Here is a 17,597-nt window from a genome sequence, read left to right on the forward strand (position 1 = left end):
AGCTGAGCTAGAGAACACGTTTTCAGAAGTCACCCAACAGGTGGGAGTAGAACATTAGAGAGGGGCTGGTATCAAGAGAGAGTAATAAATGGGAACCAAAGCCGGCACTTCTCAGAAGTAGGGCAACTGAAGATAGGAGAGGGACTTTCAGCATATACCAACACCCAGGGCTATTCCTTATCATGTGCTTGAATCACAAGCTCAATGGGGCAAGCCCTGTAATCCTCTGAATTATGTGGGTATGCTGCACCTGCTCATCAGTTAAGCAATAAACATGGCAAGTTATAATGGTGGGATTGGGATTTGTATACCGAGATACACAGCAAACAAAAAGGCAGAAGTGAAAAAGTCATTCAACACTTGATGTTCTGCCACAGAAGCCAGCTGGATCTCCAGAATGTCCTGTGAGTCTTGGGAACATTTATATAAACCCAGCCATTGCTCTTCTCTACTGGAGGGTTGCACAAGGGCTAACGAGGCTGCCAAGGCAGCTTTCTCGCAGCCTCAAGCAGCTTTCTCTCAGCCCAAAGCCTTCCTTAAGGGCTGCAAGTAGCTCAACTTCACCCCAGCCAGTGCTCTGAGTAGGCTCTGCCATCTTCCAACAGCAGCACCTTCTCCTGAACCAGGCAGAGCCCAACGTGCCTCTTCCACTTAGCTACTCCATCTCCTTCCTTCTCTAAATCCAATAGGGCCAAAAATAAGTCATGTTTTTCCTTTCTCGTTCTCCCCTTTTCTTTTTCCATAGCTTACTTTTCTTCTCCATGCTGGCAGAACTTCTACCCCTTCGTTTTACTCTCCTTCTCCCTTCTGCTTCCCTCCCTTTCCCCCTCCCCCTGCTTTCTCTCCCTCTGCACTTTGTGAACTGCTGCTGCAGTGCTGAAGTCCAAAGTTCAGTAACTTGCTAAGCACACAGATAAATATGAACCTTGGAGAATTTACATTGCTCCAATGTAAACAGATAGCCAAGGGTCCCTTTATCAGCACTGGCTCAGGACAGTCGTGGGGGGTCTGAAGTGGCTCAATTTTGTATTTTGTTTTTTTTGGGGGGGCGTAAAGGCGGGAGGCTGTGCTGTGCCCACTCTGCTGACAGTCGGGCGCGTTACCTCAGGAACATGGTGTAGGGAAGCTGGAAGCGGGATAACCTGGAATTCAGAGCCAAGGGACACCAGCCTGAAGACCATGGTCTCGAAGCTGAGTCATCTTCAAGTGGAGCTGCTGGGAGCGCTGCTGGAGTCGGGGCTAACCAAGGAGACCCTGATTAAGGCACTGAGCGAAGTGGAACCCTACATGCTCCAGAGTGAAAGTCAGCGCGCCATCAATGCCCTCCAGACAGAGAAAGGGGAATCTTGCCCCGAAATCCCCAATCTCCCCAATGGAATGGGGGAATCCAGGTTATCGGAAGATGAAACCTCTGATGACGGGGAGGAATTTACCCCTCCGATAATGAAGGAGCTGGAAAACTTGAGCCCTGAGGAGGCTGCTCACCAGAAGGCTGTGGTGGAAAGACTATTACAGTAAGGCTCCTCTTTGCTGCTTTCTTGTATTCTCCCTCTAAATCTCTTTTCCTTATCCCTTCCGCTCAATGTTCCTGGTATTCACAATTGATCTAGCTGGAGAGACAGTCTTCAACCATGCCCAGACTAGCAGCTCTCCCAAAACACTCCCCCAGTTCCTTACAGATGCTCAAACTTTCTCTTTTAATCTCACTTAAAATGCATAAAGGGAGCCCTGGACCCTGATTACATATTTGAAATGCTCATATCATCTAGCTTGAGGACAGTCCGAGGCCTGTATAACTTATATCTCTGACTAAATGCTAGTGTTTAAGATTTACATTTTTGTAGGATTCACAATTTCAGTCATCGAGGGATGAAAAATGAAAACATACGTGGTCACTCTTAACTGGTATCATATTAGCCTATGAATTTTTTGTAAATTGAAGTTGTAATGCTTTCCTGCTATTTTTAAGGAGATAAATATTTTTAGTTTTACCATTTTTTGCTACAGATTATTGGTCTAAGACAAACCAAGAGAACTTGTTCTTGTCATTCCTGCAAGTGCAAAGTTCTCCTCACTTCACTGGAGATTTTTCTTGTAGAAAGAGCACAAATCAAATAGACGCAGAGGTTAAAATCTAGGCAGAACAAACTACACTTCTACCATCTGCTGCCTGTCACAACTACAACAGAACACATACAGCAACAATTACAGGTTTTACTGCCACACAATTTTGCCTTTGCATACAGGCATTTTTGAAATGGAAAAACAGGCAGAGTTCCCTGAGGCAATAAGCCTTGTAACAGACTCAGAGAAACATTCACCAAGATTCCTATTTGGGATTCTTCCTGGGATACTATTCCTGAGAGCAAGCTAAGAGGTTTGCCCAAGCAAGGACCGGGTCCATCCCAAGCTATCTAGCACAACAGAAGCAGAATCTTGCCCATCTGTTTTAGGGGTGGGTATTTTGAAATCACAAGCTGACAGAAGACACAGGATGCAGCAACGTTCTGCACTTAAAATCTTCACTAAAACCCAGTTAGAGAATTTCTCAAGCTTTCTGGTCACTCCTCTTCATAAGCAAACGAAATTAATATAAAAGGTAAAAACAAGAGGCAAACTTAAAATCCCACCACAAAGGCCAGAGCTAGAAAAACACCATGTCAAGAGTTTGATTTCACTGTAAATACTTAAGAGGTGAAAGCTCCCTGGGAGACTGGGAGCTGATGACTCTGCAGTACCCATCAGAGGTAAATTCACTGGATCAGCTCTTACCTGGGTGGGGAGAGCATTCCCAGCAATCCAGTCTTCTTTTTGGACCAGTAACTCTTTCTCCTCTTGTCTTCCCCCCTTCCAGCTCTGTTACATCTTTTAGTCTCCTCTGTTCCCCTTACTTTTCTTCTCCCTTGTTCTTTTTAACTATTCCCTTTTCTCTCCTCGCTTTTGTCTCTGCTGCTAATCCTCCCATTTTGATGCCTTCCTGGCTAATTTTCCCTCTCCTTCCTTCCCCCCATCCTTGTCTCCTTCTCGTCTCCCTGAGTCTGCGTACAGGTCTTGGGGTAGTTTGAGACCAGTGGCACCGGGCGGGCCCTGGCTAGTTACTAATTATCCAATGGCTTTATTATTTCTCTTTTGTCTTATAAATTTATAGATGAAAAGCCCCTGATAAGCTTTTTGATCATTAACTTCTGATCAGGTATCTTTCCACAAAGGCAGCCATGGAAGCTGAAGAGGAGCACCTGGCTTTGTCCCGTTCTCTCTGATGAATGGGTGAAGCAGGACTAACATGCCATCCCCTGTGATCTGAGAACAGACTCGCAGATGGAAGGAATTCTTTCCTGTCACCTTCAATTCAGTGTGAAATCTGTTTTCTGACCCTCCCTGCCATTCTGGGATCTTGCTACTGGTCTTTCCTGTGCTTATTACCAGCCTCAGCACAACACTTACCTCTCCTGCAAACCTGTAACATTAATGCTTTCCAATCAGTCTCCCATCTCTCTGCAGAGTCAACTGAGCAGCATTCCCCTTTTACAGAATGGGATTCTATGACTTACCTAAACATTAGGAGAGCAGACAGAGGACTGGGCAAGAATCAGGAACTTCTAAGCCTCATACTGGGTCTTAATTGCAAAGTTTTGTTCTGAACTCCAAAACTTTATTCTGTCACTCCCCAGTACTACAAGATAGAGTAATTCACTTCTGCTGCTCCAGACAGTATGAAGGGGACCAAAAGCCCCAGTTTCAGCCAGTAAGTTAGAAGCGCACTTATGAAGGAATATAATAGATCAAAATTATTCAAGATAAAGTGAAGATAGTAGGAAATCTGTATCGTCAAGTTTCAAATTTCTGATCAAAGATATATATAAAAATGCATTTAAAGCAATTGTATGTCTGGGGATCTATTCAAAGTATCCGAACCAGTATCAGGGTTTGATAATATCTAAGCAGTTGTTACCTATTAATAAACATCTTTTTGGTTTTAAGAACAAACCTTTCCATTAACATATGGAAAAGGTAATGTCCTTAAAATAATATTGTAAATAATTACAGGCAAGGCAGAACAGTCTGTAGTGGAAATTACTGCCAGCCACAAATAAAAGGAAGGAAGGCAAGAACTAATCTCCAAGCCCAGGTATCCACATTAGAATTTTAATGCTTGCAAAGCTATTTCAGCATCCACATGAGGATTTCACATCTAGAAACTCGATGGAGGCACTTCTGCCTTTAGACAGAAGCTTCTTTGGCCTAACAATTCCTGGTCTAACACTGTAAACCACATTTGAACAGAAAGATTGACTTGTGGGCAGCTACAAGCGATAGAAGAAAGTCTTTGTGGTAACTGCAGGCATTGCTCATTAAGTAGCATCAGGAAAGAAACCATTGCTAGGCTTACCAGGTGGTGGAAAGGAAAAGTGATAGCATCAAGACACCAAATATGTCCTCACAGGACCACTGAAGTTGAAGCCACAGTTTCAGAACCACTAAGCACAGATGAGCAAAACAGGATGTAGACAAGAGACATCCACGAACAGGGTAAACCTATGGGCATTTATTACATTTTGTCCCTGCAGAAAACAGCTGACAGAGGAATTGCATACAATGGCTTCTCTAGTGAGGAATTAATATTCTATTTCCTCCCTATCTTACTGATCTTCCGTAAATTTGCAATTTGAGTGATTTAGAAAGAATGTTGTTATTCTACACAAAGAACTGCATCTATGATAAAGAATAAATAACTCACTAGTAAGGTGGAGCTGTGTGGAGTAATTATCAGGTATTACCTAGAGTAGAAGGCAAGAAAGAAGCTACCTTGGGAGAAGGGACAGATCATACATGTACAGCAAATAGAGACGTACAGCAACAATTCACCTGTAGGGCAAGGGGTAAAATTCTATTAGGACAGACAGAAATGGAGATAAGCAACAGATCTCCCCTGGAGGCAGGGATAAAAGCATGTTTTCCACAAGGAAAAAATAAAAAAAAAGATGTGATGATAAAGGGTCAATCTTTTCCCCATTGACAGTGCGTCTTAGAATGGCTCTAGCTGGGGAATCTGGAGATGAAGCTGCCACACCCCTTTCATTTCCACATATAAACCAAGATGAGGCAAACCAGGCCAAGTTCAATAGAAAGGAACCCTGCCGGATGGTCTTACCTTCCCTGCTCTCTGCCTAGCCCGGCTCCAGTCTGTGCACTGACATCAGTGAGGGTTGTCTGGCAGGCTCCAGAAGAAAGGGCCAGAGGATGGTCCAGAGAACTTCCTCGCTCTGAACCTCTGCTTAAGCGAGGTCTGGTCCAAAGCAGAAATTCAGAACCTATCTTGAGGAAATGAAGGATTCTCTTACCTGAGAATCTGAGAATAGGAAAGAAGGAAAGGAGAGAAGGGAAAAAACGAGGAAGAGGAGGGGAAAGAAAGGAACAAAGGAAAAAGAAAGAAAAGTCAGTAATAGTGAAGGAAGGAGAAGGTCCCCTGAATGTTACATCTCCAGCTCTCTGGAATGGGTTTTCTTTAATGCTAACAACTTGATATTTACTTTCCATTTAAATTTGAGATGTTGCTATAAATTATCAACCAGCCTCTTGTTCCCTTTGAGTTTATAACTAACTACCTGGGTTACTTATTGTTCAGGTAACAAAAGGGAGGTGAAAACGCCCTTAAAAAGTGACCTCAGAACTAAGAAAATGGGAAGCCGGAATGCAGAGAGGACCCAGGCCCCTGTGGCTGAGATGAGTCAGGGAGAAGGGCTATTCTCAGAGGGTGAGATGAAGCTGACAGCAGGACAGCAAGACTTAGGAAAAAAGGAAGTAAAAACTATGTGACAAGAATCTGCAGGCAGAAATTAGACCTGGGAGAACAAGAGAAGAGTGGGGAAGCAGCTTGCATCTGAGAAGAAATAAGAGATAAAAAAACAGAGAAGAGGCTTGCAAATAGAAGAGTTTGAGAAAGGCAGACCCATTACTACAGTTCTAACTCAGGAATTGAGATTTTAGTGCACCTACAACCAGGAAAACTAGGTTTAGAGTGAAATCCTGCCCTCTGACAGTCAATGAGTCTTACCACCAGTGAAGGTTTCACTTTATGGTGTCTTAGACAACAATAAAGACATGGAACTCAGTGTTTGGGCAATGGTTCATGTGAGGTCCAGCTGACCAACTGCCACCACTTGCTCTGTGATGTAGCCTAGGGCCAAAAAAAATTGCTGCATTGATATTACAGCCTGTGTTTTGACAGCATACAGAGTAGCTTGGATTTCATACAGCTGCCCTACAAAATCATACAGGGCTAAGACTTCCCTGCACTATTTTACCTCACAGAACTCTTTCTGCTTTGTCTCAAAACAAAATGGAAATACACAAGGCTTTGAAGTCCTGTTAAAAGAGACTCACAGGTTCTTCCTGCTTTATTTCTACCTCAAAGAAGTAAGGAAGGCAGAAGGAGACTCCTTGTCAGAGGAGATAGAAGTGACTCATGATCAGGGTGCAGGAAGGAAATCAATATATAACAGAGGTTCCCATCAGTAATACCAGTCCCTCCTCCCCCCATCTGAGCCAGGGCTCAAATCTAAGAGATCAGAGATTCCAAGTCTGAGCCTTTTCTCCTTTGTACAGGAACTTGCGCAACAAATTCAGGGTACGTATGCTGGCTAGACTATCACAAATAGAGAGGGAAGAGATTTATCCTTGGTTTGGATGGTAAGAGAAGAAAAAGACACTGAGAAAGGGAAAGCTTTCATGAGTTCAGCCCAACTTGAGGCTACTGAAAGACAAAGACGGTAAAGGGAAGAGGCTAGAAGACAGAATCCTCTATAGCAACTGTACCATCATAGGAGAGAAGCAAACGGTTCTATTTTAAGAAAACAGAATCTTCAGAGCTATAACTGACACTGCGTCTGTCATACTTTAACTGCAGCAGAGCTTGTTCCTTGGACTATCCAGCCACTGGGAAAGAGACTGTGAGGGGAACAGAGATAAGGGTGTTTGCACTGAGAGAACAGGTGTGGACTTTGTCCTCCTTATCACTTTGCAGCCTCCGGCAACTTACTGAGTCAACAAAGCCATGAATAGTACAGCTGTTGCCTGTTGCTCAGACCTGTGTGCACTTGCAACAGTTTCTCCATAATCCTAGGTACATTTTTCCCCTGCTGTTACTCCTTTGATGCTGGTGTTGGATGCCACACCACTGCATTTCTACAGCACACAAACCACTTCCACCAGAGATTTCACAGATGATACACAGCAGGATGCTCTCTGTTAAAAACTAACCCAGAATCTTTTCCATAGAGGCTCCTGCACTTTTTGGTTCTAGACTGCATGATTTCACATCTGTTTTTATTGTAATTCTCAGTGCTAGTGAAATTGATACACACAAAGTCATGTTTCCTCTGTTTCCCTTAGGAACTGACAAGGATATTCCAACAGGTGACCTTCACTGTCAGAGATTCAGTCATTATAAAATCCCAAATCAGATTAGTGTCAAGTTTTGTGAATAGGTCTCAAGTAGGTCTGTCTATTCCTTCAGCTGTTATCCCAAAGGAAGGTGGCAATAAGAGGAATTAATAGGTTTCTTGTTCTTCTGTGAAGCATGTAGAAGTTTGAGCGGGTCTAGATGCAAAGCAGTGGAATTGCACAACACAGCTGATGTGCAAAACCGTAACCCTGGATGGCTTGGTGTGCATATGCATACAGAGCTGTTGTGTGACACTATGATGAAAGCCTCTTCTCATTTCCTACACCACTGTATGGGATCTCCTCCAGGGCATGAGCGAGGTTCAGCATAGTATCCGAATGAATCTGTCCAGGAAAAATTAGGTACATTTACCCCAGCACCTATGCCTTAAGGATGAGAATGGCAAAAGAGATGTCAACTCTGGAAAAAATATCTATAACCATAAAACATCTAGCTGAATGCTGAAATGCAATGTCATTTCCCTCCTTATAACATTTATTTCTCACTAGCAGCAAAAAAAAAATTACTTTTGCATTACTTTCCAGCGGAAAGATGAATTCTTTGCTCATTTGCTGGTCAGTGCTTTCTGTCATTCACAGATGACAACTGCCTAGACAGAGCAGGGCAAAACCTTGCACAGAACTGAGCACAGATGGCAAAGACATGGCTACATATTGGGAAATTCATTTGATAACCACAGATGACTCCTCTTCTAAAGGGAAATCAAAGTGCCTGCAGAGATCAGTTTAAGGGAAGCTACTGCTATTTCTTTGCCACCTTATTTCTGATACCATGCAATTTTTACCCTGAATGCACAGCCAAAATTGAACAAGGTTCAGGACACCTTTCAGAATACCTTTCCCTTATTCAGCCAGTTAACGCTCTTGCCTCACTACGTGCAGTGGTGATGGCTGATGTGCCTCAGGAAGCTCTAGTGCACATCCTTGGCATCCAGGTCTGCTGAGCACCGGCTTTAGAGATGGTTCTCCTGAGGAATGTTTTCTGCTCCTTCCAGAGAGGATCCCTGGCGGGTAGCAAAGATGGTGAAATCCTACCTCCAGCAGCACAACATCCCTCAGCGCGAGGTGGTGGACACTACTGGTCTGAACCAATCTCACCTCTCACAGCACCTCAACAAGGGCACTCCCATGAAGACCCAAAAAAGGGCAGCCCTCTACACCTGGTACGTCCGCAAGCAGCGAGAGGTGGCCCAGCGTAAGTATGGCAACAATTGTTCTCCTATCCCTAATTCCATAAAAGCCTGTGCTGTCTCTTGCTAATCCTTACTCCCCGTTTATATCAAGGAAAAGCCACTTTTGGCAGGAAGCTTAGAGAAGTCCATGCCAGTACTCAAACTGTACATGGAAAAAAAAACCCTCATGAAGCAGCCTGCACTTATCCGACACCCCAACCCTCATTTGGCTAAAGAGAAGCAACCTAACATTATCTATTTGCAATTACAGTTTGATACCCATCCTCTGATTAAAACAGTGTAGGCTAACAGAGACAAAATTTATACCTGAGAACGAGGCTTTTGCAGTTTCAGCTAAAGCAACAGTTCCCCTAGCTGCAAAAAGCAGCATGCAGCAGTACTTGCCACAGCAAAGCACTGTTGACTGTCACCTCGTGCATTCTAAACCCTCTCTTTATGGGCACCCATTGGGAACCCATCCCTGCAGCATGCAATTCTGTATTCCAAGAGTCTGCCTGGAACTGGCCACACTTATTTTTGTATTGATGGGTTGCAAGTAAAATGAGGCATTTGACCTTCATATTGTTCTGGAGAACAGGACTCCAGGCATACTTACTCTGAAGTCTCCTGCATCGGCTTTCACTCCTCCAAGGTGTGAGCAAAGATATAATCCATGCAGAAAAGGACAGGCAGCCTGTCATTTTTGCTTCCCAAAAGCAAATTCCTTTGCCCTCTTGTGCCTGCAGAATTCACACATGCTGGCCAGGGTATCTTGACAGAGGAACCCATGGGAGACGATCTGCCCACCAAGAAGGGACGAAGAAACCGCTTTAAGTGGGGCCCTGCCTCACAACAGATCCTGTTCCAAGCCTACGAGAGACAGAAAAACCCCAGCAAAGAAGAGAGGGAGGCACTGGTGGAGGAGTGCAACAGGTAAAGTTGGGTGTCTGGCTTTGAGGAAGGGCAGAGCAGGCTCTCTCTGCATTCCCGGTATGCTAGAGCCTGTGAGAGGTGGCACAGCAGTGACACAGCAGCGCATGTCACCACTGCCACCAGCCACACTTGAATGAAATGCCACTGCTGAACATCTCCTGTTCACACAGGATCCAGTAACACCCCATGTCTTGCTACACCTTGCAGGATCCTTCCACATGGTGTGCAAGGCCACAGCCACTTTGGGGCTGTGCACTTAACTCCGTGTCTTTGACTAAGGCGCGCTCAGCAAGACTCCTCTTGTGCTTCCTCCTAACAGAGCAGAGTGTATTCAGAGAGGAGTTTCCCCATCCCAGGCCCAGGGCCTGGGCTCGAACCTGGTGACCGAGGTGCGAGTTTACAACTGGTTTGCCAACCGCAGGAAGGAGGAGGCCTTCCGGCACAAGCTGGCCATGGACACCTTCAGCGGGCCACAGCCCACGCCTGCTCCCCCCCTAACTCCTCACAACTCGTCCTCCCTCCAGCCACCATCTGCTCTCTCACCCAGCAAAGTTCATGGTAAGAAACAAGCAGAGGGAGATTTGAAAGAGACACTCAAACCTGTCTGAATTCGGTCATTAAAACCAACACTTTTTAGGAAGTGAATTCACAGATAGAAAAAGCATGCTATAAGGAAAGAGCATAGAGATCATGTCTCCCAAGTGGCTAGAAAAGCCAGGGTGACATTAAATTCAGTAACAAAACTTTCAGCCAGATCTCCTCACTTACTCTTTGACATTCTGCACTCCCTCCTGACTGGCAGACAGTAATCCCCTTTCAAGAATTTATTTGCTGGGCTGCCACCACAGGTTAATTCTGTATCTTTTCACTCTGGTGCATGCCTATTGCTCTCTCCAATACATATCAGCACCATTACACACTGTGATTTAAGTTTTCAGGCATCAGGAAAGGTCATTCTACACCCTAGAACAACAGAGCTTCTTCAGCTTCATAGGCCAGAGGTAGTAAACTGCTCTCACCCTGGGAAGAGAGGAGTCTCAGCAAGATCATCTCTACACCCACATGCCAGGAGGTGGTTTCCAGTGCACCCTGCTTGCTCCCTGCAGGGCAAGCAAGCAAGCACACAGCCATGCCTTAAAGTCAGGATCAGAGGAAGGAGCTAGGCCAAGTTACAGCGGAGAGCCAGGGCAAACTGGTAAAAATGTAACTCTAAACACTGAAGTGCCCACAAAGGAAGCTGAATTTAGCACTTGCCAAAGTTGCTCCGTTTCTCACTTCTGATGACCGGTTTCCCCCCCGTTGTGGTGCAGGAGTGAGGTACAACCAGCAGCCAGCCAGCGAGGCTGAGTCCTCCAGCAGCAACCACCACGGGAACAACTCGATGGTGACCACCCAAACCATCCTGCATCAGGTTTCTCCCCCTGGGCTGGAGCCCAGCCAGAACCTACTGAGCACAGACACTAAGCTGGTAAGTGACATACACTGACGTACCGCTGCCTAGACCATGTCAGGTCCTCTGCCTGTGGTTACTCAGTATTTCCTCAAATACTCTTAAAGCCACCTTCTTACAGATAAGTGTCAGAGCCACTTTGCACTGGCTGTGTAATATGATCATGCTTGGGATACCTGTGACTGATGGGAAGGGTGAGCATTCAGACATGAAAGCAAGAACCATGGCCATTTCCTTAAGATTAATAAATAATAAAAAAAAAAGTCTGTCCTGGCAAAAAAATAAAAAATAAAAACACAGAGCTCAAGGTATGACATGACTTCCCTCCTCCCAGGAGACTCTTTTCTCTTCTCCTTTCCCCACTGACAGTCTCTCATCATCTCCATCTGTCATTTGACCTCTACACATCTGGGGATAGTTGATCAGATGAGATTAACTGGTCTCTGATCCATTACTTGCCTGTAAAAATTAAGCCCAATAGCCTGTTTGCAACACACACCCTTGAGACACTTACCTGTTATCTGACTGCAGCAATTTACCTTCTCAAATTTCCTTGTGAGATTTTTTTGGTTTTGTTTTAAACTATACCTCCTTCCACATAATTAACAATGAAACATTAAGGCTACATGACTGGCCACCTTCAGTTTGCACATGTTCCCTGGCTTATAAGGAATCAGTTGGCAGAAGTTGCACATACTGGCCTGAGGCAAAGCTACGTTCACTATAAATGAGTATGATTTAAATCTCTGCAGTCACTCACTCACTTGGCTGGTTTTCTGGTCTCTCCCTGAAGAAAAAAATAAAGGCTTTCATGAAGTGCTGAACATCTTCTAAAGCTGTCTTCCAGAACTGCTACCAAAATGATTTGTCCCACTGTTTAACCTGTTAGTGCTTGCACTTCCTAAAGAGTCCTTATAGATTTTTTCTGACGGGAGGAAAAAAAAAAAGTAGTATAAATGTCAATTTTCTTTATCAGCTGAATTATTAGAATGATATTTTGCCATTCCACTGTACTTCAACTACAGATCTCTAAAGGGCCTTGAAAATTCAAAACCCTGTTAGAGCATGAACAAAGGTGATGTGGTTCATTTCAGGGGCTGAGAAAACAGTTATTATTTTTTTTGGTGACTCAAGGTCACAAACTAAATCAGAAAGACATCTAAGCATAGAATAATTTCTACCCAACAGATATGCTTTATCTCTAAGAACAGGGAACTGTCAGTTAACGTGGCCTGAAGAAAATACAAGGAAAGAGATATAAAGAATTTTTTCAGCAATCCCTTTAAGGTCTCAGTCTGAAAACTCACTGGCCACAAAAAGACATGCACTGGGAGAAAGTACAGACATTTCTCAGAGGAAAGGGTGAACAAAAAGAGAACTGGATTCTGTACTGAGCTTCACAGCTAGAATTATCATGTAAAATTACCTGAGCCTCTTAACTTCTCTGGGCATCATCTTCTTCCCTCAGCTGTAAAGCACAGGATAAGCCTTCCCTACAGAGTGCAGTTGGACTGACCTCATTCATGTGTGTACAGCCCTTCTGAGCCCTTTAAGTATGAAAAAAATAAAACAGAGCAAGGATTTATTCTTATTAATTCATCAGCTGACCTGTGGTAGTTAATTGATGAGCATGAGAAACCAGGAAAACTGCAGACAAGCAAGTGTGAACTCCTGGTTAGCAAGGGGCCTAGGGCAGGCAGAATTTTATCACAGCCCTGAGACTCGCCAACTCAGCCCGCTGCAGGTGGCTTTTTCACAGTTCTCCTTCCACACAGATCTCGGCTTCTGGAGGAACTCTCCCCCCTGTCAGCACCCTGACCGCCTTGCACAGCCTGGAGCAAAATCCACACGCACTGAGCCAGCAAACTCAGAACCTGATCATGGCCTCGCTGCCCGGTGTTATGGCGATCGGAGCTGGCGAGACCTCATCCCTAACACCAGCGTTCACCAACACGGGTGCCTCCACCCTCGTGATAGGTGAGTTGTGTCCCCGGCTGTTTGTTCTCTGGAATGACTGCTTATCGGGATAGGGAGCTGCCTGTAATTGTCAGCATCACCTCCCTGCTTTCAGGGACAAAAGCACTAATTTGGCAGTGATAGGTACCTGGGGAAATTGCCACAAACACTAACGATCTTCAACTGCACTACTTGCAGGTACCCATGTAATTAGGGGACAGATGTTCCTTATTCATATTAGAATTAGGTTACACATAAACCCAAGCCTTGAGAGCACAGGACTTTTGCAATCTATTCCCAAGCCAATGTTTTGTCCTGCTCCTGTGCATCTTCCCAAAGATAAACGTCATGCCTCCTTAAACCCATGGAAATGGAAACATGTTCCTAGTGCCTGAAAGACAAAACATCCTGTTCTGTTTCTTGTAAAAAGCAGCATATGCCTTTGGAACCTACAGCAGTAAAAACATTTTTTTACTTTGACAGCTTTTCTGGACTTAAGAGATTACTTCTCTTTCCAGGACTAGGCTACTGCCAAAATGCATTTAATTAGATAAAGAAAAATAAAAATATATACTCTCTTCTTCTACCTTCTTCCTGGGAAGAAAGCAGTCCTATTTGTTCCATGGTGACAACTGGGAGCTAATTTCCATTTCCTCATTTATGTCCAGGATTATAACATTGTTTCTAATTCTGTGCAAGAAAAAAAAAAAAAAAAAAAAAAAAAAAAAAAAAAAAAAAAAAGAGGAGAAAAAAAGATTGCCAGAGCATTAGCACTGTCTCAGTGCTAGAGACTTGGTGACTTCCATGAATAGGGTCCAGACAGAAGTGAGTACTGATGTGTGAAACCTTCTACCACTTTCTCACTGGTCCAAGTTCCAAAATTTGGCAGCCCAAACAAAAGGAGTTTAATTTTCATTTCATGTGGCTGGGCAGCTACAGCACAGTGATCTCTGTTGCCAACAACTTCATAACAAAAAAGAATAAAGGATCGAGCTGGACACCGAGATGTAGCTCTGAGCTCCTTTCTGAGTGAGGATTCTCCAGCGGAGCTTTACACAGGGCTATCACTAAACTGGCAAGTGATCTACGAAGGGATGCACCCCAGGAGCAAACATGGGAAGTCAGAGGGGGTTTTCATGGTACCTGTGTGCATTACACGTTTTGCACAGCCCCGCTTCATTTTCACAGGCATGAAGTCTACTCATAATCATGGCTAACCAACCGATTTCCTGAAAAGCAGGATCCGAACTCGCCCTGCTGCAACAGACCTGCCATGACCACGATTTCAGAGGCCCTGCTGCAGAGCAGCCACTCCTCCCGCGGTGTGAGACACCACTGACATCACTCCTTGTTTTTCAGGCCTGGCTTCAACCCAGCCCCAGAGCGTTCCCGTGATAAACAGCATGGGGAGCAGCCTCACCACCCTGCAGCCCGTCCAGTTCTCCCAGCAGCTGCACCCGTCCTACCAGCAGCCCCTCATGCAGCAGGTCCAGAGCCACATAAACCAGAGCCCCTTCATGGCTACCATGGCCCAGATACAGAACCCTCACGGTAAGAGCGTGAACTCGTTTGCTCAAGCAAAACAAACAAAAGGCTCTGCTCCGGAGCATTTGCTGGTTCTGAAACGTAAGTGCTGTCATTATTGAATTGTTTTTCCTCTTGCACTCACCTCCCTGCCCCTCCGCTCCCACTGGCTCACACACAGGCAGCATGAAGGAAAAGCTCAGCCAAGCTAATGGCACGCACAGCTCCAGCACCCACATGGTCTTGTTTTCTTTCGTGCACAGCTCTCTACGGCCCCAAGTCCGAGGTGGCCCAGTACACACACACAGGCCTCTTACCACAGACCATGGTGATAACAGACACCGCCAACCTCAGCGCCCTGACTAACCTGACACCAACTAAACAGGTAACAGCCTCTAGCACATCTGTTTGTTCTCCCACCTCACAAATGCACCTGCTGGGAGCCCCTTGCTTGTCAGAGTTTCTGGGTGTGTGGTCTGCACCGTCCCAGCAGAACCACCTTTCTCCTCTCCTTGCCTCGCTGGCAGCAGCTGCAGTACTGGAGGCATTAAAACAAACTGGTCACTGCATCATCAAGGAGAATTTAATCTCCTTGGAAACAGCACCTGCTCGCTCCTTCTAATACTCTTCTCTAGTGCCTGTTAGCAGGGATGCAGAAGCCAGGCACCGCTAACTTTCTTTCCTCTAGGCATTCACACCTGACTCAGAAACCCACACAGAGTCTGGGATGCACACGCCGGTATCGCAGGCTCCGACGATACATTTGCAGAACCAAGACACAACCATCCAGCACCTGCAGCCCGGCCCTCGCCTCACCTCAAGCCCTGCTGGTAAGAGCCACTACTACCTTAACGCCCACATTGCCTAATTTCTCTTGCCAATGCCGTAAAACCCAGTCCAAAAATGGCACCTGGGGCTCAGCATTCTCTAAGAGGGCTCTCCCAGGGTCTTGGGGGAGGGATGGAGGTTGCTGAAAAGGTGGCACGAAGAAATGGTTTTGCGCACGGTCTGTGCAAGCTGCAAAAGGCCAGACTGTGGAAATGGGACCCTTCGCCAGAACTGAGAGAGGAAAATAACCTTATAAAGACTGACAAAAACAATGTCCATGCACAGCCAGTCCTGCAGGTGGTTTTCAGGGCTGGAGAGCTCAAGTCTCTCATTAAGGGACTCCGGTTGTTTTCTGCTCCAAGAGAAGACATTAGCTAGGACATTAAAAAACAAGTCGAATCCTCCAGTCCAAACTCCCTGAGAGCTGCCTCCCATAACACTTTCAAGCTAGCTCAGGACTTGAGCTAGGTATGTAACGGCACACTAAGTAGAAAAAGTAATTATGACACTATGCCAGGAAGTTTTATGTGTGCCCGTATTTCCAACACAACTGAGAAAGAGACTGCAGTGAGAATTTGTACTTAACTGATGCCTGTGCTTTTAACAGTGTCCTCCAGCAGCCTGGTGCTGTACCAGAGCTCTGACTCCACCAACAGCCACAGTCAGCTGCTGCCATCCTCTCACAACGTCATCGAGACCTTCATCTCCACGCAGATGGCCTCCTCCACTCAGTAACCGATAGCCAGCTCATGGGGACTGCCATGACACAAGGTGCGACTCCAGCTGCGTTTGCCATCTGCCACCACTGCCTTCCGCGGGAAGACCAGGCTGCGGCCGCGCCTCACAAACCCCTCATTCAGCTGCCTCCAGGGGAGAAGGCGGCGCAGGCTCAGAGCAGGAGCTGTGGAACAATGATGCTGGCACTGCTAAAACCCACTGCTCCCCCCCAAAGCCCAACCCCACAAGCCAGCCTAGAACAGCCAGACATCTCCTGGCTGCCGGAGCCCTGTTAAGATAGGGATCTGACTGGGATACTGCAAAAACACCAGGGCGTGGATGGGACTTGCATCCCGCTCAGCCTTCACGAGGCTGGGCCTGCACAAGCCTGCCAACACCAAACCAAGCCACACAGAAAAGAGCAAAACTGAGCTGCCAACAGAGGAACACTGCCTGTAAAACACTGACCTCCTGTGCTGTAAGGAATCCCAAATGGGAATTACAAGAAATTGTTTAATCTTGGAGGCAAGAGTGAGAACCTGGCTTTCAACTTTGCAATAAAAATCACCCAGAAACTGAATCAGGAATGGCTTGGCAAAAGCCTGTTGGTACAAGCTGGGGTCACAACCTGTGACTACAAGCCACAAATCCTTTAGTTAACTACAAATCCCAGTCAGTCCCAGCTCAAAATGACCTGTTCTAAAATCATGCTATCCCAGTGGAAATGGCTTGGTTATTATTATTTTTTTTGGTATAGCTCTGCTTTGTTTTAAATGCAGAAATTAAAGTTTAACAGCAGCAAGGAGATTCCAGCTCTCTGCATTAACCACATGAACTCTGTCTTGCTGAACCATGGGGGTGTCGTTCTCTACAGGTCCCTGACAATGCACAGCATCTGGGGGGGTTCCCATGCTCCACAAGCAGCAGTTCTTTCAGTTGTTCTCTGTAATGATGTCAACTTGGATTGATTTTACAAAATTGTTCATTCTTAGCTTCCTTGTAGACTAGATTCTACAGTTCTTGATAGGTAAATAATTTCCCTGGGGTCTAAGAGTCTTGCTTGCACTAAGTGAAGGCTTTTAGCCCTGAAGATCTGCTTATAGAAATAATTAGAGGAGGAATTACATCTTCTCTATTTGCTCTGAATCTTTACATCACTGATACGTCATTAGCCAGACACAAGAAAAGCCCCAATCAATATGCTTCTGCCACTGTGACAGGAACAGAGCTATTCATTCCGCTGTGAAAGGGACAGAACTCCTTGACAATAAAATATGCCCAAGACTGATAACATTAAGATATAAGGAAGAATTAAAAAAAAAAAGAAAATGCCCAGCAGTGAACTCTTCAGATATCATATCTGGAAATTTCAATATTGCAGATGTCCATTAGAGTTTCTTTTGTCAAGAGCTTCCTCTTGATACTGTCAAGCATCAGAAATTAGTGGCAGTAATTACATTCCCTGAGGAACTTTATCCTAGAATGGCTTCCTGGTTTCCTATGTGCATTACTTGCAAGTACATTGAGTCAGAAAAAAAGTCATCATAAAACAA

At 45.3% G+C, this 17,597-nt stretch overlaps 1 protein-coding gene across 2 annotated transcripts; it reads left to right on the forward strand.

Moving 5' to 3' along the window:
• Positions 1–1,179: 1,179 nt before the first annotated feature.
• On the forward strand, positions 1,180–16,062 carry HNF1A (HNF1 homeobox A). Of its 2 annotated transcripts, none has more exons than XM_032198917.1 (10): positions 1,180–1,514; positions 8,460–8,659; positions 9,383–9,569; positions 9,889–10,127; positions 10,880–11,037; positions 12,795–12,996; positions 14,335–14,526; positions 14,763–14,905; positions 15,188–15,329; positions 15,935–16,062. In XM_032198917.1, exons 1-10 carry the CDS (start codon positions 1,180–1,182, stop codon positions 16,060–16,062), a joined length of 1,926 nt encoding a protein of 641 aa, XP_032054808.1. The 2 variants fall into 2 exon arrangements, with proteins under 2 accessions (XP_032054808.1, XP_032054809.1); XM_032198918.1 differs by having other exon boundaries at positions 14,763–14,884.
• Positions 16,063–17,597: the final 1,535 nt, after the last annotated feature.

This window comes from Aythya fuligula, chromosome 17 (assembly GCF_009819795.1).
Source record: "Aythya fuligula isolate bAytFul2 chromosome 17, bAytFul2.pri, whole genome shotgun sequence".
Classification (NCBI taxonomy): domain Eukaryota; kingdom Metazoa; phylum Chordata; class Aves; order Anseriformes; family Anatidae; genus Aythya; species Aythya fuligula.